Source organism: Syngnathus floridae, chromosome 1, assembly GCF_059516105.1.
Source record: "Syngnathus floridae isolate MCC-2025c chromosome 1, RoL_Sflo_1.0, whole genome shotgun sequence".
Lineage (NCBI taxonomy): Eukaryota > Metazoa > Chordata > Actinopteri > Syngnathiformes > Syngnathidae > Syngnathus > Syngnathus floridae.
The window spans coordinates 15,872,336-15,895,090 of record NC_142413.1 but is presented as its reverse complement, the minus strand read 5'-3'; the positions used below and the strand labels follow the sequence as shown (position 1 = coordinate 15,895,090).

The window sequence follows — 22,755 nt, the reverse complement described above, 5'->3', positions numbered from 1 at the left end:
GATCATCCAAAGTCAAAGTCAAAAGTCAAAGTCAAAGTCAGCTTTATTGTCAATTTCTCCACATGCCAAAGACACACAAAGAAACCGAAATTTCGTTCCCCCCTATCCCACGGTGACAAGACATGGCTCACAACAGACAAACAGTAAACAAGTATAACAAAAGCGTGCTGAATAAATAATGAATAAATAACACAACAATAAATAAATAAATAATTAATTAAGAGGAGCGTAAAAACGCGTACAGCAGACATTCCCGAAAATAGCGCAACAGTGCCGCACGCTACGCAGAAGGGGGTAGCGAGTTCAGGGCCCTAACAGCCTGGAGAAAGAAGCTGTTGGCGAGTCTGGTGGTGCGGGAGCGCAGGCTCCTGTACCTCTTCCCAGAGGGCAGAAGGTCAAACAAGGAGTTTGATCTGATCCAATCATCAGCCTTGTACACCCCCAGAGACCCTGGGCGTCCTAAGGGCAGCCGATGAGCGGGACAAAGCCCAGCATTTATCCAATAACTCGTCTCGTTTCGCTGCATTCTTTGCTTCCCTATTGAAGTTGGTAGACGCCCAGTGTCTACACTGTTTAAAGCACTCTGAAGCTGCGGGAATGAGTGAGAGGAAACCCGTGTCGTTACAAGTGATATGAAGCTGATTCTGAACAAATGTTGAGCGCATTGTCGCACATATTTAGTCAATGTCAGATATACACGGCAGTATATACTTGATCACTTAGTTTTTTTTACATTTTAGGTGAAGCTCAGCCTCCCTTGCAGTCTTGGACCATTTGCTTCTGCTACCTACCTACCTACCTACCTACCTACCTACCTACCTACCTACCTACCTACCTACCTACCTACCTACCTACCTACCTACCTACCTACCTACCTACCTACCTACCTACCTACCTACCTAGAATAGGTTCGCAACCCCCCTGAGGACAAGCGGTACAGAAATTGGATGGATGTAAATGTCTCAATGTCTTGCATTCGAGCAATTACGTTTTTACATGGCATTGATTAAGCTGATGTGGGGGAAAAATGGAAGAGGTTTGGTTATGTGTGCTAGTTGTCACTATATTTCAAATGATCCCGGAATATTGCTCTCTGTCATCTGTTCTGGACCTCAGTTGAATCAGCTGTGGCAGTGGTGTTCTGTCTACAAGTTCCTCATCGAACTGCCGCCTCTCCTCATATTTTTGGCTACAATTTCTTAGACAGTTTGAAAAGTAACCCAAGTTAATCCAAAACAAAATCCTTCGATTGAAATCAAATACAGTATTAAAAGAGTTAAAACATACCAACTCCATCTTTAGACATTTTCTCTCGTATACTTTCTGTTAATATTATGTTCAACCAAGGAAGATTTCACATTGAGTCGGTCAATTTTGTCAAATTTGTGAGTTAAGTATGATGAGATTGTCAATTAAAAAAATATGTAGTACTTCTTTTTTGTTTGGTGGCATGCCCTAATAAAAAAACAACAACAACGTGTATAGTGCATTGAGCGCCAACACGCTGCCATCTAGTGTCCATAATAAGTCCTGCAGCCCCATTGACCTATCGCGTAAATACCCTTTGTCTCCCCAACCCCCAAACAAATTGGATTCATAATGTATGGTTTACATTACAACACTGCTTATAGCATATGTGCCATGTCTGATCTTGTGTGTAATATGTGCCAATAAGACCCAGGTGACGATATTGTTTTAAGCAAAAGGGCAGCAGCTGCTGTCACAGAGTGTTGGCGTGGAAAGTGCCAATCTGACCTATTTCTTGAGAGACGATGAAAAACACCACACGGCCGTGACCTTTTCCGCTTCATTACCTTCCGTGATGCCTCATAAAAGTGAGGAGAATACACCCACCTTGGCGGTGAGAGCGAAGGACAGCCGCCCCACCATTCCCTTTCGAGCCCCCCTCCTTCTATTCTTTTATTGTTCGGATATGAGATTCACACATGACAGATTTACTGCAGGCCTATGACACTCACTGGCCAAAATATTAGGTACGCGGCACAGTCCAATCAAATGAAATCCGGTACAATACTAGATCTTGTACTAAACTACATACGACTTCAATTAGAGCAATGTTTATTATTGTATACATACACCACCCCACCCATATTCACAGTTTTGCTTTTTGCAGATTCACGTATTTGCATTTTTGGGGCTTTTTGTTTTGTTTTTCACCGAAAATCTGTTTGCTATTATGGGATCAGGCCATAACAATTTGTGGCACCACTTTGTGGAATATTGGTGTAGTTAGGTTTAAAAAGTCTGCATCATGCTATTTCAAGCTTTCCACTGTACATTATAGGCATATAAATACCACCTTTGACACAATGGTGAACTAATTTCTTATGGAATATTAGTTATTTATACAATATATTTAATCTGAAGCTAAATAATATTTGTGTTGGTCACACACAGTATTTAAATGGAGGAACAGCTACTTGAACCCCTGGCAAAAGTAGAATTACAGATTAAGCTCCTTTACTCAATAAAAAGTACAGACAATACGAAAGGAAAATTGTTTTTTGTTTCAATTTTGAGTTCCCCTCAAAAAAACCAACTTGTATATTGCTCGTACTGAAAAGAAAACAGAGCTACCTAGCGTTAGGCTAACTTCTACCATCTTAGGCAGCAATGTGGTCTCATAACTTTGCCGTTTAACAGGAAAAACTGAAAAAATATTATTTTTATGTCAATTCAAAAAAGTAAAGTGTAAGTACAGACATCCGTTTTCAAATAGGAGTAAAGTACAGCTGCCGATGGGTTTGAAAGGGCTTTAAAGTACATTGTAATTATAGAGAAATATAATTATTCTGATATAAATTGGTTCAAATCCTAGCGTAGATTTAATTATATTTGGCACCCCCTGCTGGCCAATGTGTAAACAGTTGTATCGTAGTTTGAGCCTTCTAACAAATCTTGGCTTTCTTCAGTGTTGCAAACGTAGCGACTCAGCTACTTTTCCGAACCCTTTTGCCACTATTTTACCCAAAGGTACCTGGTGTAATTAGTGACTGTATCATCTCTTATGTGTCAAACGAATCATGCCTGAGGCCACCCCTGGTTGATGTAATCATACCCATTCTCCCTCATGCAGTGCCCATGAAGATTAAATTGTGTTTTCCCACACGGAGACAGCAAATCATGACCAGGCTGTCAATATAGTGGCGTGAATCTGAGCAGTGAGCATGCAAAACCTATTCAAAGCCACCTGGCTCCAGCCTCAGTCTGATAAAGTAGTTGCCTCCTATACCTAATAGGCCATAATGCTTTGTGAATATTCTGGACAACTCTTCCTTGCAGAATAGCTTGAATTTGGCAACGGTGGAGGGTTTTTCGAGTATGAGCATTTTTTAAATAAAATACCGAATACAAACTGCATTTTCTGTTTATTTGGGTTATTTTTGGGGGATGTTAACATTTGTTTGAAGAGCTTAAACATTATAGTGAGCAAACTGCAGAAAAAAATTAGAAGGGGCAAATATTGAATATGTATAGATACTATATGATGAGATTTAAAATTACATGAGGACTACTACCTGGCATACCCTACCCCCATACAGTTGTACTCTGACAGTTGTATTTGACATATGTGGCCGGGGAATGTTGTCGATATGAATGATGGATTTGCACGTGAAATGATACTGCTCCAACAAAAATTCCCCCGGAATGAAACCACATCCACACAGTCTGAATAGCCTTTTCCCACGCAAGGCAATGCAAATTATTTGTGCCTCTCAATGTCAATCGGATTTCTTTCAAATGGGTAGCCCATATCTTATGCTCGTCAGAAAGGAAGAGGCAGGCTGAACTCTGGGTTACTAATAGAAAACCTGCTTGGGAGCAGGTTAGCTTCACAGACAGTTGCCATGGTGAGTGACTCAGCGTTTCACTTACCTCTCTTCTTGGAACTGGAAACCTAGAGATTCCCTGATTTCAGGCTTGACCTCTTTGGTTTCCACTAAACCTGTTTTCTGGAAAACACCCAGAACATTAATAGTGCTGCAGCACATGTAAAAAGACTGAATAACAATATTAGAAGGCATTTAATCTTTATCCTCTAAAAATACATTTGTATCAGTTGTTTGTGTTTGTATAAATTACTATGTAATATAAAGTGCTATTTTACTCCTTCAAAACACCCATTGTCCTCCATTGTGGTTGTTGTCTTAAGGTGTTTCATATACAAGTCTAATTTCAGCTACCAGTAAAGAACCTTGGACATGAACCTGGGTTAAGAAACAAATTAAATTCGTATCTCAACGTATGATGAAGTGATGCACTTTGACTTGAGAGACAAGCTTTGTATGTTGAGGCGGGGCCAACTTTAGCCTGGGAGGGAATCTTTGTCACATTTATATGTACATATTATATTTTATACATGTGTATATATATATATATATATATATATATATATATATATATATATATATATATATATATATATATATATATATATATATATATATTTTATTTTATTTTATTTTATTTGTTTTTTCTACCCCGAAACCAAATACTCTATAAGCATCTTAAACATCAAATTATGTTTTAAATTTTATTCGGAAATTAATACTAAGATAGATGATCTCTTGACAAAGAATTCTTTATACAAAACAGTTAGGGTTGAGTTTAATTTAGCTGGAAACCTAAGCAAGTCGTGTTGAATGTTACATCAGTGTTGTGCAGTACATGCAATACCATATATTAACATTAACAGCCAGTACGTGACGCTTATAGTATATCATCATGTAATCAATCAAAAGATGACATCCATAATATGTGACAAGCATTCATCTCGTAGCTCATCCTGAACATGCACAAGTGTGTGTGTGTGTATATGTGTATGTGTATGTGTATGTGTATGTGTATGTGTGTGTGCGTGCGTACGCACGCATGCTTGTGAGTGTACGTCTGTGTGCACGCGTGCCTTGTGTGTGTGTGTGTGTGTATGCGTGTGTGTGTGTTTGTTTGTGTGTGAGACTTCCGTTTCAGGAGTGTAGGGTGATGCCCCCCGGCAGAGATCACCACACTGCCAATGCCCCACCTCCCACCCCCCACAGGGTGCAATAATGAAGGGTCACCAATGTTGACAGGATGACAGGACCTTGACTTGTCCAGTGAATGAAAGAGAAATGCAGAGACTCTCATTGGTTTTGTACATGTCATGTGTAACATTGTTGCAAAACAGTCTTCTGTAACCAATACATTATGTAAAAGTGACTTTTTAAATGTAGTGAGTACAAATAGTTGTGTCTGTGGAGTGCCCACTTGCCTGCCCATCAAGTTTGAAATTAAACAACCTGTCCAGTAAATAGTATTTAAATAGAAGTACCGTGTGTGACGTAAAAACTCCAGGAAACTATTTATCAATGGCAAAGAACTACAAACAAAAAACAAGTTTAGTCTTCGTATTCACAAGAAAAGTCAGCGTGAAGGTTATTGTCACCATCCATCAAAAACACAGCTACCGTAATTTCTGGACTATAAGATACTTTTTTCACAAGATTTGAACCCTGGGGCTTGTTGTCTGTTGCGGCGTATCTATGGCTTTTTCGTGATTTTTGTGATGTCTAATACTCTTATACACTCGTTAGTAATAAAGTTGTGGATCGCTGTTGTGCCGTACCGCTTTGCTGGGCAGAGGGATATGTGACCAGACACACGATCACTAGGGAGAAGAGTGGTGTGTTGATTGCATGTCCGTCCGCCAGGAAAATAGTGTCGCACAATTGACACAACAAGAGACAGAACGAGACGGACATTACTCGAGAAAGGAAGCTTATACACAAACCCTGATTATGGGGGACAAAAGCAATGCACATGATGCCGCTTTTAATTTAAATGCAGTCGATGTGCCTCTTAACGAAGGAAATAGAGTTGCTCATGCACTGTAGAGGTTTCCTTCGGTCACTAGAGGGCACTGGGCTATTGGTGATGACATCTTGTTGCGTCACCCTTTTCTTTATTCATTTCCCGGTCACGTCTACTCTGGAGCTATTCATGTAGCTCGTATCGCGTTGCCAACTTTACCCCTGTAAGTGGTACCATTTTATTTATTATTACGTAGTTGTGTGTTGCTAGTCTACCCTGCAAATTAAGTTTAGTATGGCCGTCGCTGAGATTTATGAATGTTTGTATGTTTGCAGAGCTCCTTCATCTCTGTCAATGAACGTTATGTTACTAAAAGATATGCGTCCCCAAAAGAACCATCCTCTTTCCTGTTAATGAAAATGAAACACTAAATCATTTTTGGCTTAAAGTCCGGTGCGGCTTATATATGAACAAAACAAGATTTTCCCCTAATTTTAACTGGTGCGGCTTATAATCAGATATGGTTTATAGTCCAGAAATTATGGTACTTATCATGTATTTCCGTTTTAGTTAATTGATGTATGTACAATAGATCAAATCACAATTGCAATTCATTTTATGTTTATTTCCATTGATCATCTAAGTAAATATAACTAAATTAATTATAAATCCAACCATCCATTTTTGGAGCTACTCACTCTTTGGGGCATACTGGAGCATGTAACAGCTGCATTGGGCGAGAGACCTCAGAACTGTGAAGTAGATGTGATGACCCTTGTCCTATCCTAATTATGAGTCATAAATCAAAAACGAGTGACTTTTTTATTATTTAAAAACAGTTTGACACACATATGTACATGCACTTTAAAAATCAAATGCTTTGTCTTAAAAAAAAATAATTGCGTAATGTTGTGGCTCCTTGGGGTATTTTGGACAAAACACACTACAAGCATGTTACTCAACGAACTGGGAATTGTTTTAGAGATGGTGGCTGGTGAAAAGGCATCATGTATGTTTGTGTCTATATTAGCACTTCCCCCTCCACATCTCTGCATGGCAATCCCGCGGAGCTCAGTCATGGAAAGCAGCACTCAGCCGAATCAATATAGCTCCTCTGCGGCTTTCCTATATCAACCGAGCTAAAATCCCACCATCTGTGACATATAGGTGGAGCGTATACATCGCTGAGAAGTTACTCTGTTGTTCTCTGCATGCCTTCTGCTCTTTTGATAGAGGCATGATTCAAAAACAAAAAGATAACACCCATTCTCTTTTTATATTCTTAGTTTGTTGTGTCCTTTCACTTGGTTTTAGTGTTTTATATTTTGCGTCTAAATTTTGCAGGAACGGTTTGCAGCAGAATTTTTTCAAGAGCTTTTCATGCAGGCCTCGAGACTACGATGAAATTAGTCACAGATGCAGCCTGTTTTAAAGCAAAATTTTATCCTGTCACTTTTGTGTGAGTCCATACAGTACATTTTAATGCTCGCACCCAAACAGGCGTATTGTGGTTAAAAGTCACTCTCCGTCAGTCTTGTATAGCCTTCACATTGTGCGTGCGCCGGCAGCTGTGGGCTTGGACCGCCAATGGCTACGTCGTTCCCTTCATAAAATATTTCAGCACGTCGGTGTGTGTCTGTTGGTCCATGCAGCCCTGTCAAGGAACACACATTGCACGCATGTGCATTTATCATACAAATAGCTACCCCAGAAAATCAAAATAAAAGAAAACACTTGGGAGTCAAGTCAAATTCATGTAGATCGTCAAAATCAGATGACTCGGACTTGAGTGGAAAAAAAAAACAATGTGATCAGATTATCCCTCCTATCTGTGTAAGTCATCTCTTTGATTTAGGCACTCCAAACCAAATGGCAGAAAGCATGAGAAAGAGTGCTTTGCTGTCCACAAGTGAAGCATTAGCTCTTCTCATTGATTCAAACATTGTGTTGGCTTGAGCTTTGGTTGATATTGAGCTCAGAGACATACTGACCAAGCTTGGGCTGCAGCCGTCATCAGCCACCTTTGTCCTGTCCAGAGATGTTGCCACACCAGCCAAATCTCATTTTTTATAGTTCTTTTAGAACTAGAAAGCTTTTGAGGCTTTGTCTCTCCATCTTTGCGCTCCTCGGCATTCAGATGATTTCCATTCTACTTTGCTCATGGTTGTATTGGCTTCGTCTGCTGCTCGCTTCCTGTGTCACCCCCGCTGCTCGGTACGTTGATCAGCTCGGATTTCCTTAGTCGTCAGCTTAGTATCGATGGATCGAAACTTCCTATGCCGCCGTGGCTCACGCTAAGATGATGCCTTATTTTGTTCAATTGTAAGGAAGGTCAAGGCATTGGCAGAAGCCATTTCTGACCATTTCTAAAAGACTTCTGCACAAATTGCTTGACCATCACCTCGCGCTTTCTTGTAAATTTTTTATCTTTTTACCTCCAGCAATGACGACCCTAAAATGACGCTACACTGTTTACAAACTCTCAACGGGTCGATAATGTCTCTTCATTGGAATGGTCAGTGACAATGTTCAACGCATCATTTGCTGCTTCCTTCACAAACAGTTTTTTGTTCAAAAGTCCAAGCACCTCTTCTTTGGTGAGAAGTCGAGAGCCACAAATATCTTCAATTGGAGCAATCAGGTACATCACCTTAACTGTAGCCATGAATTAAAAAGTCAGACAGGTGCCAAATCAAAATGCCATGTGATATAAACAAAATTTCTGCAATGCAAACCTAGTGATCAGCCAAAATCTGTACCATTGATTTGGTCAACAAAAATTTAAACACAATGACAAGCTTGGTTTTGGAAATTCCGTCCCCAGACAGTGGGGCCAGGGAAACAAGGAGCATTTTAAACTTTAGCGCTAATGTAGTCTTGTTATCCTTTTGTCAGCTATAAGACGTGATGAGACTAAACTTCAGGACGTTTGAGACAATCTTGTCAGAATTGGGAACATTTTTACCAGGGGAGTTTTTCCCCAACCCTTACAACAGACTCTGGTTGGAGCTGAACATATATGAAAAAATAAACCCCAATTTGTTAAATTGTGGAAACTTGAAAAAACATCTGCAACCTGTGTGGGTGCGCTCACTAATATTTCAACCTGTGAGTCATGACGGGTGTTTCGGACCCACCACGCAAACTCGTAATTAGCGTTTGGACAACATATAACATTGCTTTGGTGGCCATGGCGACACCAACAACAACAAGGGCGAAGCAGGCAAGATGTCACATTAAAATTTAAGGACCCTCATAGTCTTTTCTTCAATGTGGATTTGCAGCCGGGGAAACTCTCGAGGTAAACGCCAATTTAGACGTCAGTGTCGGGTGACGGGACGCCATTTTTGTGTGCGGTGAAGATGTCTGAACATGAAACATGTTAGCAGTTTTAGACATGAGAAGGCACGCGGGGATTTTCATTTTTGGTAGTAGCTGTCGAGCTTGCGGGCACGCATGCACTCTTTGTATTGCTAATATCCTCATATATATATACATAACGATATGGAGAGAGAGAGAGAGAGAGAGAGAGAGAGAGAGAGAGAGAGAGAGAGAGAGAGAGAGAGAGAGAGAGAGAGAGAGAGAGAGAGAGAGAGAGAGAATCCAGTTGCACAGATCAACAATGGTTAGTGTTGATGCTGAGTGATGCCTCTTGAGTGACATTTCAATCCATAGGAATTTGTGCGTACGGGAAAGCGAGATTCAGTTTTTGTTAGGCTGACTCATTGTCAAATGTGTTTTTTTAAACTTGATTTTAGATTAACTCATTGGTTAGAGGGCGCCTTTTAAGTTTTAAAGGCTTGACAAACAAATTGCTGGTCTGACATGCATGACTATATATATATATATATAGTAAATTATGTTATGCGTGCATTCCACCTGAATGAACGACTTTCAGGGGTCAGTGAATCAGTGCTGAATGTGTCCAACTTGATTTGTAGACCAAAACGTTTCCTCACTTCATGTGTTCAGAGCTACGTGGTGGCCCTGGTGGCCTTGTCACTATCTGTCTGCCTATATCTTTCGCTCATAAGCAAAATTTTTTTTTGCCAACAATGACAAAAAATCGGCCAACGGGACAGCTCGTATTGTGAAAAATGTCAATCATTCGTAATTTTATTTGTCCAATATTCTCCCCTCAGTACTTGTACTTTTATTTTTTTTTATTTTTAGTCTATTTTCGGTCTCTCTCCATCCATATTTTTTTAGTCCATCCCAAATTAACCAACATTTTACTTTTTGGCATGTTCCTTAAAATATTTTATTATATTTTCCCCCAAAATTTGCAATTCAGCTATTCCTCAGAGAAACGTTTTTTCCCATGTCCATTTTATTGAACCCCACAGAATTGAATTAACAATCTGTTTTTTGCATTAATTTGATGTGCTGCCTGGTGTGCCGCCCGTGTTGCCTTTTTTATGACGTCGCCTTGAGTTTATTTGATCAGGGTGAGAATGTGCCAGGTCACACTATGCAACCTTTAGCCCAAGCCACTGGTCCGCCATTGGTCTACAGCCCCCCCCCACACACACACCCATCCACCTCCCCCTGACCCAGCAGTTCACTATTATGTCGCCTGACTTCATAACAAAAGAAGCACACCAGGCTGTTTGTGTTGTTTTAGGTGATGACAACATTTGGGGGGTTTAAAATGCAAAGTCCACGTTAGAGCAAACTTTATATAAATTTACTATTGAACTATGCAAACTAAAACCACTCACAAATTGTACTTCTGCACTGAATTTGTCACATGTTCCAGTCCAGCCCCGACCCCTCCCAAAAATGACACTTTTTTTTGTATTATTGTATTATTTCACAAAGAAAATGTACTTATTTCATGGATTTTTAGGCCTACATTTAAGTTTATTTTCCCCTTGAATTTTTGTTTTTTTTTACATTTAATTTGTACTACATTTTATTCTAGATTTTCCCCAAATTTTTCTTTTTCATGGAACTCAACTAGGCTTCAACTGGAAATCGTATATTTGATTTTTTAAAACGTATTTTAGTGTCCTCCCTTTTTCTTTTCCATGGATTTTTCACCCCATATATTTTTCTCATTTAATGTAAAGTAAACTTTTTTTTTAGCTTTGTTTAATATTTTGAGAACATTTTCTAATAGCATTTTTTGTCATGCCCACCCCAGTTACTGTACTTTTTATAATTGTTATTATGACTATTTCGTTTTGTGTTTTAGTCCATTTTCTTCTCCATAAATTGTGCCTTTCATTGAATATTTCATGTTTACCATCTTTAACCTGGAATGAGACGTTTCCATTGAATTTCCATTGCATTTAGGCTATTTTTCTCCTCAGAAATTGCACATCATTATTGTTTTTGCTATATTTTACCCACCATCCCCACATGCTCTTATTAAAATATTGTGTGCACATTTTCTGTCTCCTGTTTTCAATCAGCCATAGCGGAACAAATCTCACAAGAACATGTACAGAAATCCACTTTTTCAATCAGATCAGAAATCTCTCAAAGATTTTTTTTTTTAGGAGCAGGTGTGTGTGTGTGGGGGGGGGGGGCAGAATTACAAATTCCACCTTTAAACATGATTGCAATCGATGCAAATGCCACAAGCAAGGACTTGAAAACTTCAAAATGTAATGAGGGAGAATTAAAAGTCCTTTAAATGAACAAGTCAAAATCTGCATGCACCTTTCTCCCCCTCCTCTGCCTCCTCCTCCTCCTCCTCCTCTTCTGTGCACATGTTGATTGTGCAGATGTGTATTGCGACGGCAGACGAGGCTTATCCTCCCCTCAACTGATTATTTCCCCATCACTGCAATACACAACTTAAAGCAGCTTTCGGCGCATTGTTGGACTGCTCCATCTTATTTTTAGACGGCCGGCCTTTTAATTAAACAGCATCTGGCCTAACTGTGATTTACTTCCCAAGCCCCCCGCCCCCCCCCCCCCCACTCCATGTAATCCCCCTCTTGAGAGGTGACCCCCGAGGCTTCTTCCAACATGACACCAGGTCTTAAAGCAACTTTCTCCCTTCCTTTTCTTGCCGAATGTGTGCGTATGTGTGCATATTTTAATTAAATATCACAAGCTGCATTGTAATTTAACAATAGAGTAAACACACTGAACGAACTCCCAAATAAGGTCAGCGGTTCAGCCTCGGCACTGGGGTTTCTCGGTGGGGCGCGGGCGCGCGGCAGTCCCCCAACTGGGTGAGTGCGTCGCCTCTCCGACTTGTTCAACTAATAACTCCTCGTCAAAACATCCGTGTTTGGACACGTTGGTGAATCATTAATTGTTGCGTTTTCTACGCGTATTTTCACTTTTGCCACCCTTATAATACATTTGCATTCATATGTTTGATTTAATATGGTACGACAATGTAGAATATGCGCGATTACTCATCTGACATCAATGTGTGCCTCTTTCAATCAAAATGGAATGTTGAAGTTGAGGAAATACAGTCGTCATAAATAAATAAATAAATAAATAAATAAATAAATAAATAAATAAATAAATAAATAAATAAATAAATAATCTCCGCAATATTCACTCCCTTTTTTCCTGCTATGCATATAATATGTGGTTATTTTAGTTGAAATGTAATATAAGAAGAACTACTGACGCTTAAAAACAGACAAACATTTGTTTAATAGCTCATCCTCTGCTCTCGCATCGGCGTATGCGGCCGCTCGTAGCCGAGCGAAGACGTCAACTCTCTAGCTTGTAAGATTGCATACAGGCTTGCAAATGATATTTTCTTCTTCGATGCCTTTTAATTTCCATTTTTACCTTATTATCGAGGGGGTAGGGTGGAAAAGAACAGAAAAGATATTGTCTTCGGTTCTTTTCCTCCGCTGGGGCGTCGCTCACCGGAGCTTGTAGCAGCATGTATCCGAGGGAAGGTGCCTCCTCGCCGGCCTACCTAGTTAGATACTCCCTGCCCAAACCTGCAAATGCAAATGTTCTCTTTGTCCCCTATACTAGCAAATAAATGTATTATATTTTGCATGGTCATCCACTTCACCCCCCCCCCCCCCCCCACACACACACACACACACTATAATGAACCCCCGCTTCTGTTGTGTGGTCTCAGCTTCCTGGTTCCGGGTCAGACAGACGTATTCAGATCGTAATCTGCCGCTCGCATGATGTGTACTGGCACAGTCCAATTGTTGCCCGCTCAGCTCTCTTTTGGTTAGTCGCACTTGTGGAGTAGGCAATTAAGTGTCGCACTTTTCACACCTAACAGAGCGAGAAAAATGTACGATTCAATAACAAGCAAGCATGGCTTTGAACAATATATTTACTTCCATTAAATAAAACACATTTTTTTGGGGGGATGTTGTTGTGGTGGGGTGGGAGGGTCCGTACCAAATATTTTACAGAAACATTTGAATGCGTCATTTCTTCTTTCTCTAGGATTGCTAGTCTAAAATCAATTTTCACACAGACATTAATAATGATAATAATAATAATTATATTATATTATGTTAGAAACACACCACTGCTGGTGCGTTTTAATATTTACATTTCCCACTTTTTTTTTAAAACTGTTTGCAAGCAAAACGTTACCCTACGACGCATGCGTTAATAAATGGAATCCCAGCTTTGGAGATGTTTGGATATATACACAACTTTTCAGACAACAAATTGGGGACTAAAACTTAAACAAAAAAACAAAAAACATTTTCAGTGGTTCTATTTTAGTGCCCTTTCTGGGAGAAAAAAAAACAGAATACAATAATAATAGTAGTCTGTTGCTTCTGTGGATGAAAAGCGACCACGAATGGCATTTTTGCATTATACTGTACATCCCCTTTGGGAAAATCGATGCTCAAAGTGGTGATTTTTTTTTTTTTTTAATCTCTCGAGGGTGGGCGTGTGCGTCGGGGTGGGGTGGGTCTGTTTTAGTTGAGTGCGCGCGTCTCACACCGGCCTGTCCACGGCGTACTGGCAAGCGCTCAGGTTCGTGGCGGGGCTCTGCACGCCGGCGTAGCCGAAGCTCGAATGCTGCTTGGCTTTCAGTCTCAGGCTGGCCAGGCTGGAGTTGCAAGTGTCCCGGTAGACGTAGGGCGGTGTGGGTGGCGCGTAGGGGCAGGCCGGCGCCGCCACGGCCGAATTAAGCGACGGCCCGCTGAGGTTGTTCAGGTTGTTGAGACCGTTGAGGCTGGAGCCCGCCACGGCCGACGGCACCATGCCGGACGTCATGGACGAGATGGAGTTGGGCGGCGAGAACATGGCCTGCGACGACAGCGGGTTGACGTTCATGGAGTTGAAGAAGGGGAAGCTCTTGGTGGACAGCGAGGCTGACGTCAAGCCCTTGGCGGCCCAGTTGTTGTACGTGTAGCCCGGGTACATGTCGTCGTAGGGCTGCATGAGTCCGTTGAACTGCGGGCCGAAGCCGTTCTTGCACAGCTCGGCCTGCTGGTTGCGCTCCCGCTTTCTCCACTTTGCGCGTCGGTTCTTGAACCAGACCTGAGGGAGAGCAAGAGGAGGAGGAAGAGAAGGAGCCCCGCGCACATGATGTTATTTTTTCCCCCGTCAAAAGCACAACAAACGGACATTTCAGCAGGTCAGAAAGTCTCCCGGAGTAAATTAACGTTATCCCAATTGATCGAGAAATTAAAATGCAAACCTTTGATTATAGTGTAATTTGACGAACGGGTTAGCCTTCTCAAATTTTACATTTTGCATGTTTTAGTGCGTAGCAAACTACAAACCACTGTTTATTTGTATGATTTTTAATGATCCACGGTCTAAACACACACTACCGTTCAAGGGTTTGGCGCCACCCTGAGAAATTTATCTTTTTTGAAAGCATTGTCCGGTTAAAAAAACACATTTATAAAAAATCACATTCACGGTTACGTTATTGTTAAATTAATTAATCTGCAAAATTCATGTATTTCTGTGACCTAAATCTTTGAACAATGTTTTGACCAATGATAGAATGTAGCCTATTAGTACATAAAACTCATTTGCTTGTGCAAAATGCTTCTAAAATGTTACTTTTATTGTTTGTTTGTTTATTTAGTATATTATCGTGGCCCGTATAGTCATAGTTTCAGCACGTAAAACTGCAGACGATCACACTGACTTGACAATTTTGTTTTTTTGTATGTAAATACACGGAGATACAGAAAAAAACAATTATGCTTATTTGCACATGATGCTTTAACTGAAAACGTATAATTTAAATAATATTCTAATTTAACAACATCTACAAACGCATTTCGAGGTGGCATAATGAACATTTACGTTTGCGCACTTCCAAATTGCAAAATAACTTAACTAATGTCATGACTCCAAAATTCTTCTTTTACATATAGACTATATGCAGAGGAAAAACAACAATGTGGTATGAATTACGTCTATTTTTTCAATTAAAAAAGTGTGACAAAGAATGTTACGAATTTAAAGGGACACCCGACATGTTCACCGACCTAACCAATTGAATAACGGGCTTTTAAAACGGCCCGAGTCACATTTATAGCATGGTTGAATCATAGTTTGACATGGCTGCACGTACTGTTGTAATGTAAATATTTTAAGGGACTTATGTTACTACGTAGTACTTGATCCGTTTTAATAAGGGCGACAAATTGGACTATTTAACGCATGTACGTGCTATTTGATAATACAATGCCAATACAGTTACCAATTGTCTATAGCCGATTCCGCTGCACATGACGACCAAGCCTGTTGTTTTTTCCCCCCGTCTCCTGTCTCGACCCTTATCAGAACACTATCCACTCACAGGCACTCTCACACACTCCTCCGTGACTTGTGTTACACGCTGACTACCCTCCTCCCCCTTTCAAATTCTCGCGACAGTGTCCCAAAATTTCACACCACACTCGTGGTATCTGTCACTCCTGTCACAAGCAAGGAGCGCTCACCTCTAATTGGACCTAATAGCGAACTACTGCAGCGAATTACTGAGGAGAAAAATAAATAAAAAGAATGTGTGCGTGTCTGTGTGTGATGGTGGTGGTGGGATGGGGGTGGGGGGTATTTATCTTTCCATGTAGGGGGTGTAATTATATTAAATATCAATTTAAGCTGTGACTAAATTGGGCTCGAGGCAGCGGTGTGTTTAAACAAGTGTGGGTGCATATTTGTTTTTCAGATAATCTGGGCGGAGGACATATTAATACACTATAACACTGCTCGCCCCCCTGCTGTATTACTAAAACGGACGTTTTGCTGAAACTATATTTTAAGACTCAGACAGATTGTTTAGCAGTATTAATGCGATGATTATTTGTGGCGAACACGGGAGTAATGTTATGGACTTTTGGTTTGTCACGATTGTGCTCCGTGAGATAAAGCGAACAAAAGAATAATTTTTGTACAAAATTTAGTTTTACTCTTGATTATAGGTTAGTAACGTGCTCTGGAAAAAAAGCATACTGCATGCATGCACGCGCGCACTTTTCACGTGCGTGCAGAGCTAAGGAAAACATGTAAATAAAAATGTCAAATTCAGAACTACTTGTACATTTGACTCCTAATGAAAATCTTTCATTTTGCTCTTTTCCCATTTTACCGAAAATGTATCATTATGCGTTATGTTCCGTTACTCTTCAGGCTAAATGTGCACTGAAATGCATTTTTTTTAAATTATCTGTCAAAAACCCTTCATGTGTGTTTGTGTGACACGATTGGACTTACTGAAAAATGTTCGATATTGACATTTATTTGAAAGTAAAAAGCATTTCTTCATACCTAAATATTTGTGTCTCATTTTGTACTATTTCCAAAATGTAGTGCCCTTCATCATGCGCAAATCTGGAAGTTTTTTTTTTTTTTTTTTTTTTTGCACGTGCACATGCAAGTATGCGTAAATTGCAAAACTCAAAGGACAAAATGACAATAGAAAAATATATTAGAATAATAGAGAAATATATTTTATTCTTATTTGCTTAAAGGTTTTCATGTTTTAAGTGCAATGAACCCCATGGACTGTAATGTTTTTTTTTTTTTTTTTTTTTTTTGACGTAGAGAAAGATGTTTGTTCCACATGTACTCACCCGAACCCTGGCCTCAGTCAGGTTTGTCCACACGGCTATCTCCTCACGGGTGCTCATGTCCGGGTATCGGTTACGCTGGAAGGTGGCTTCCAGCTCCTGCAGCTGCTGGCTGGTGAAGTGAGTCCTCTGACGCCGCTGTCTCTTCTTCTTCGACGGGTCGTCCGAGGAGTCGTCATTCTTGCTCTGGCTTTTCTCTTTCTCTGTACAAAAATGGGGGAAAATCAAAACCATACAAGAATAGTTTTACTATGTTATTTGCATAAAAGCCAACAATTAATCCCTCATTTACATATGTCAAACTCCGCTTCTACTATCTATCCTCCCTTCCCTCCGCCTGTCTTGTCTTACCCACAGCTTCCGGGCTAGACGTGTCCGAGACCGTATGCGCGTCCATACGGTGCTTGCCGCTGTCCACGGCTCGAACCAGCGGCTGCAAACCGGTCGCCATGGCAGAGGCGAGTTTAGTCCCGGTAAATGTGTGGTGCGGGTGGTGGTCCAAATTTAAAGGATCCCTCATAGAGTTCATCGGTCGCTCCAAAAAGAAAAGGCAAAAAAAACAAAACAAAGGCAAAAAAAAAAAAAAAAACAAGTCTTATAAATCCCACTCCGGGTAGCGAGGGTCTCCACTATATCTTTTTAAAGCCCACCAAGAAAATGTGCTCAAACTCCACGTTGCTTTTTAGAGCGGGCCACCGTGAGGCGCTGCCATCCTAACGTCGGCAGCGGGCGGCGGCTGACTAGTGGAGTGACAAGGACAGGTAGATGATATTGGAGACGGGGACGCGCACGCACAAGTACGACGCTCGAAGTAGACCCCCTCTCTCAGCGCTCTCATTGCGCTCTCTCTCTCTCTCTCTCTCTCTCTCTCTCTCTCTCTCTCTCTCTCTCTCTCTCTCTCTCTCTCTCTCTCTCTCTCTCGCTCTCTCCCCTGACGTCAGCCTCTTTAGCCCTGCCCACTCGTTACCTTGACAGGCGCGTGCGTGTGGCGTCGGAAAGAAATGGGCCCCCAGCTGCTCAAGACCAAAACAAACAACCCCAAAAGAAAACAATGGGTCAAAAAGTTTTAAAGACATGCATGATATTACCACGAGTGACTTTCTCAGGACCCAGACTCCCTTTAAAAAAGACGCAAAAAACTTTCCCTGCCTTTGAGACTACACCCTCCCATATATGACAAGCGCAACCATCGGGTCCAAACGATCCCGAGAGGTCCAAAGCGAGTTCGGTGGAAACAGAACCATACTCATGTTCAGAAGCCGACTTGGCCAAGACGCAACAAAATTGATGGCTTGCTCACACACGCGCAAAAAAGAGGCGGCGGTTTGGGCCGTTGCTGGCGATGTAACCACGCTGCCGGGTTCAGGCTGCGAAGCAGAAAACTAAGCCAAAACAAGATTCTCTATACCGCCGATTGAATTATGTCGATGGGAGCAACTAAGTCACGTGTATTTACGCACTGATTCCTGCTGGAATCTGTATGGACCAACATTGGAAATTGTCTTCATTTGTAATAATGCCGAGATATTGCACGCGCTTGATAAAAAGAAACATAAATTAGTACAACATTTTCCTGACTTCTGAATTAGTTACCATCCCTGCGCAGCAATTGTCCAAATGAGGTAATTATACATTATAGTTTCACAGTCACAAAGAAAACCATTTAAAAAAAAAATATATATATATATATATATAAAATTTGGCCACACACTCTTGTCCAAAATGTAAAGACGTGTATTATGTCATATTTCAATCCATGCAAATTAAATTTCCATATACGATTAAAACCGTTCTTCTGTCAGTGTGCGGCCTTGTCCTGACGAGTCATCCAATTAAGATGCATGCTAAAGCAACTCTATAATTAATCGTCCAAATAGTGCTATTAGTCTTTTTCAGTCTTGTTTTCATATTAAAGTGGATTATGTCTTCATTCGTCGACTCCTCATCTTCGCTCTCCCCGTCATACATGGGCCATTAATTAACAATTCCGTCAATATAGCAAGAAGGTGTTGGGGGGCGACGACAAGCCTTTTTAGGCGGGATTACGGACACATCACATTCATCCATTAGCGTATTCCTGCTCACGAATGGCTTTCATTATACATGTGCTTTTTCCCCAGAGTGGAGAGCGCAACGAGAGCCGCATACATTACACGCACTCTTTTGGATGCGCACACACTGCTCGTCACGTTCTATTAGTCCTAATCAATCGTCATTAACAATAAGCGTGACACACACACCCGGGTCAAATACCAAAAAGTTACATATTCATACATTGGAATGAGTTAAAATTATTATTTTTAGTGACGATCAATCGTGTCAATTTGACCTTATTGATAACTTGATTTTGTTTTAATTTAAATCATTTATTTTAGGAGCGATTCAATCCGTGTGATTATGATGTTAGAATAGACGACCGTTATTTCACTTTATTCGTTCATCCATTCCCACATTGAAAAATAACCAGTCACACTCATAATTTAGTGCTCATTTCACATGGCTGTTAAAAGCGCTCGCTGACGGCGTTGCAGATTCGCAAGCAGCCACAAGGTGACGCTATGAGACAATGAATAGCTAGGAGGTACGCGCTGCAAGTATGAACAGTTTTTCATCCGTGAAATCAGGCGCGAAATTATACTGCGTTTTTGCACAATATTTTACATCATACATATTTTTGTTAAAAAAAGATAGAAAGCAACGAAAGCAAACGTGTAGACTTTGATATTTACTGGGGAAAATGTTTTATTTTTATATTATGTTTCTTTATTTTATTTTTATTTGATTTTGATTTGGTGAGTTTTGTATTTAACATTGCATTTGCTGAACACATTTGAGTAAATGATGCATCTCCCAAAAATGACAAAATATTTTTTAATTGTCATATTCCAACAAACTGTTCATTAGATTTTTGTGTGATCCGTGGGAAAAAAAAATGTTGCAAGTGCATTCATGTTTTACCTATTTGTGCGCAGGTGGTGGCCAGTTTGCGGCAATGGGACTCCATGTTGACAAAGAAAACCTCTTCTGGGCCTGGTAAAAATCGAAAAAAATTCAAATTAATCGAGGTAAACAGGTAACACATCCACAGTTTAAAAATGTAATCGTAAAAATTATTTTTAAAATGATTTTAATGCATATGTTGAATTTTTTTTAGTTCATGATGTCCTGTTATGCGAAATTCATTGAAATCGGTGTATATTAAAAATTTAAATCAATTTCAACATTGGCAGCATTACTATCGCACACCCGGGGGCAACATTTTCTTTTTCATGTCACGTTTTTCCTCAGTGTTTTCACGTATTTCAATCACAGGCAAAAAGGTGTTATTTACTCGTCCTGTGTACAGTATGTTGCGCGTGAGCGTGATGTGGCCCCGCTAAAATCTCCCGGATTAAGGTTCTGATTAAGGTATTGAGATGTCAGTCTGTGGGCGTGTGAGCATATTACAAAATTCATTATAGGACGCCAACACAGATGGGCTTTTATTAGAATGTTTGCTTATGATAATACAAATTTGCATGTCAGCGGCCGCCATTTTCTCTTCATCCTGCTGTTAGTCGCCTCCGAGATGCAAGTAAATATGACAGAAGTTTATTCATGTTTTCATAGCGTCTGATCGTAACTTCTTATTTTGACCACTTTGTTGGACTATTTGTCCCATCCCCTTCCACTCATATTGTCCCAACCTCCTATCTAACAGGAATAACTAACGGAAGAAACCACATTGTTAATACCTAAGAAATATGAATAAATTCCAATAATAATAAAAACTCCTACGAGATCAATTAGTAAATAGATGTTGGTCGCATATTGTCATCTTATTAACAACGATATTAAATAGCAATTCATACACCCATCTGTCGTTTCTAATTTGACGTGCGGGTAGTGAGGGGAGGGGGTCGTGGCACCTGGCCCGGTGTAGACAGAAAACAAGCCTTAGCGCACGCGAGACCGTGAACGCATCATGTATATAATTTTTAGATATATTTTTTTGAAGTATGCGTTCGTATTATTTTGATTATCATTATACTTCACAAATGGATTTATTTTTATGTTCTTTTTTTTAAGAGAGTGACTTGCCTTGCGTTGATAGTTGCTCGAGCACAGTATGTATTCAATTCGTATTTCTTTTTTTTAAAACACATTACTCATTTACTGATTTATTTTAGATTTATTTTACATCATCGTTAGACCAATTTTGCCTTCCTCTCTTCTTATTTTAAAGCCAAACGTTTATTCATTTTATTTATTTCGATTGACACCGTATTAATTCTCTATGAATGCACTCGCTTTTGAATTTAATTGCATCACACTTAATTAATTAATTAACACTTAATAGAAACGTTTCACCTCATCAGGTCTTTTATGTTAAAGTGACACCCCCAAATTCCTGTTTAGTGGCAATTAACCCGGTTAAAGAAGAGTACTCATAATCCATCATTCTAACTAGACATCCTGATCAAAATAATATAAAACAAACGCTAACTTCTAACAGTATCTCATCAATATCATTCAAAGCAAACCTTGCAGCCCTGGTTACTTTATTTAATCATTTTCCACTATCATCGCACTTGCAATTGACTCCAATAGACACATTCAATTTCTATTTCCTAAACTCATTTTATGGGGAAATATGTATTCACCCCCCCAATAACATACACATTACCATTATTGTCACTATTTAAGGCAAATACTCATTATAGCATGTTTACAGTATGCGCATTTCTTATTACCAAATGAACCAGATATTCACTCATTTTAGAACGGAAATGGGCATTCCCTTACCACGCGTAGACGTCTCTCGTAACGTGCGTGATGAGATAAATTCCACCCGGCAAACAGACACATACAGGCGCGCAACTTGAACGTCCTGGCTGTCGCCGTCGATTTGTTTTCTTATCCCCAAAATAAAATAAATAAAAGTGTTAACTTCATTCCCCCCCCAAAAAGCGTTAGGAGCAAGTCCACACACTCTTTCCGCTGCTCTTCTTCTCCTCTTCTGCGCGTCTAAACTTTTTTTCCGCTCTGAAAGACGCTCCGTCTTCTCCCTCCACCCCCGCCCCCCTTCCTCTTTGCCTGCGTGCGTGCGCGCACGCGTGCCTGGAAAAGGGGTGTGCTCGTGCACGCCATGGACGGGGCGGCCCAAGGAGAGCCTGAATAACGACTAAATCAGTCCCACTGCAATTAAATTCAACCCATTAGTAGCCCATTTTCCCCACTCATATTAACACGTGGAATCAGTTGGTCGCACAATACGCACGATTTCTCCAATCTTCTCATATATTCGTATATTAAACCTGGCGTGCAACAGACTGGACTTGCACCCACGCTCCCCTTCTAATCCCCTTTTTACATTTTTAGTCATACTCCCTATTAAAGTAGTAATTAACGCCTACATGCACGTGGGAATTGCACGCACGCACGGACGCACGCACGCTCTCACTCTCTCTCACACACACACGCGCACACGCGCACGCACGCGCACACACGCACGCACGCGCGCACGCACGCACACACATACGCACAGTTTTTGTATGATATTTGGAAAGCAAACATATTATTTAATTGCCCAGTAAAGGTCGCCCCTCTCTGTTGTGATACGTGCGCATGCGTCGCCTTGCCATGCCAATTTGCATGGCAAATAAACTGTAACAACATAAATGCACACTTTGCAACACAATTACAATTTTTGAATTAGATAAAGAAAAATAAAATAAACTAGAGCCAGGAGACATAATGAGGACTTGAACATTATGCATTGATTTTAGTTTAGCTTACTATAGTAAGTATAGCATGTGAGTATTAGACCTGAATATTTTGCGTTTTATTTGGCTTTTTGGTGACCCTTTTTCCACAAAGAAGAGGCAGCCTCAACGAGTGCTAACAGAAGCTAAGCTCCCTACAAGGCAAAATGAGACTTCACTGTTTTCTGCAC

The 22,755-nt window shown here is 40.4% G+C and overlaps 1 protein-coding gene across 2 annotated transcripts; it reads right to left on the bottom strand.

The window, feature by feature from the left end:
- Positions 1–13,084: 13,084 nt before the first annotated feature.
- pitx2 (paired-like homeodomain 2) lies at positions 13,085–21,745 on the bottom strand. Of its 2 annotated transcripts, XM_088389734.1 has the most exons (4): positions 21,606–21,745; positions 19,779–19,850; positions 16,824–17,023; positions 13,085–14,265 (listed from the first exon to the last, which is right to left on the bottom strand). In XM_088389734.1, the coding sequence occupies exons 2-4, from the start codon at positions 19,822–19,824 to the stop codon at positions 13,717–13,719; spliced, it is 795 nt and encodes a 264-aa protein (XP_088245860.1). In that variant the 5' UTR covers positions 19,825–19,850; positions 21,606–21,745; the 3' UTR covers positions 13,085–13,716. The 2 variants fall into 2 exon arrangements, with proteins under 2 accessions (XP_088245860.1, XP_088245849.1); XM_088389723.1 differs by lacking the exons at positions 19,779–19,850; positions 21,606–21,745 and adding an exon at positions 17,172–17,595.
- Positions 21,746–22,755: the final 1,010 nt, after the last annotated feature.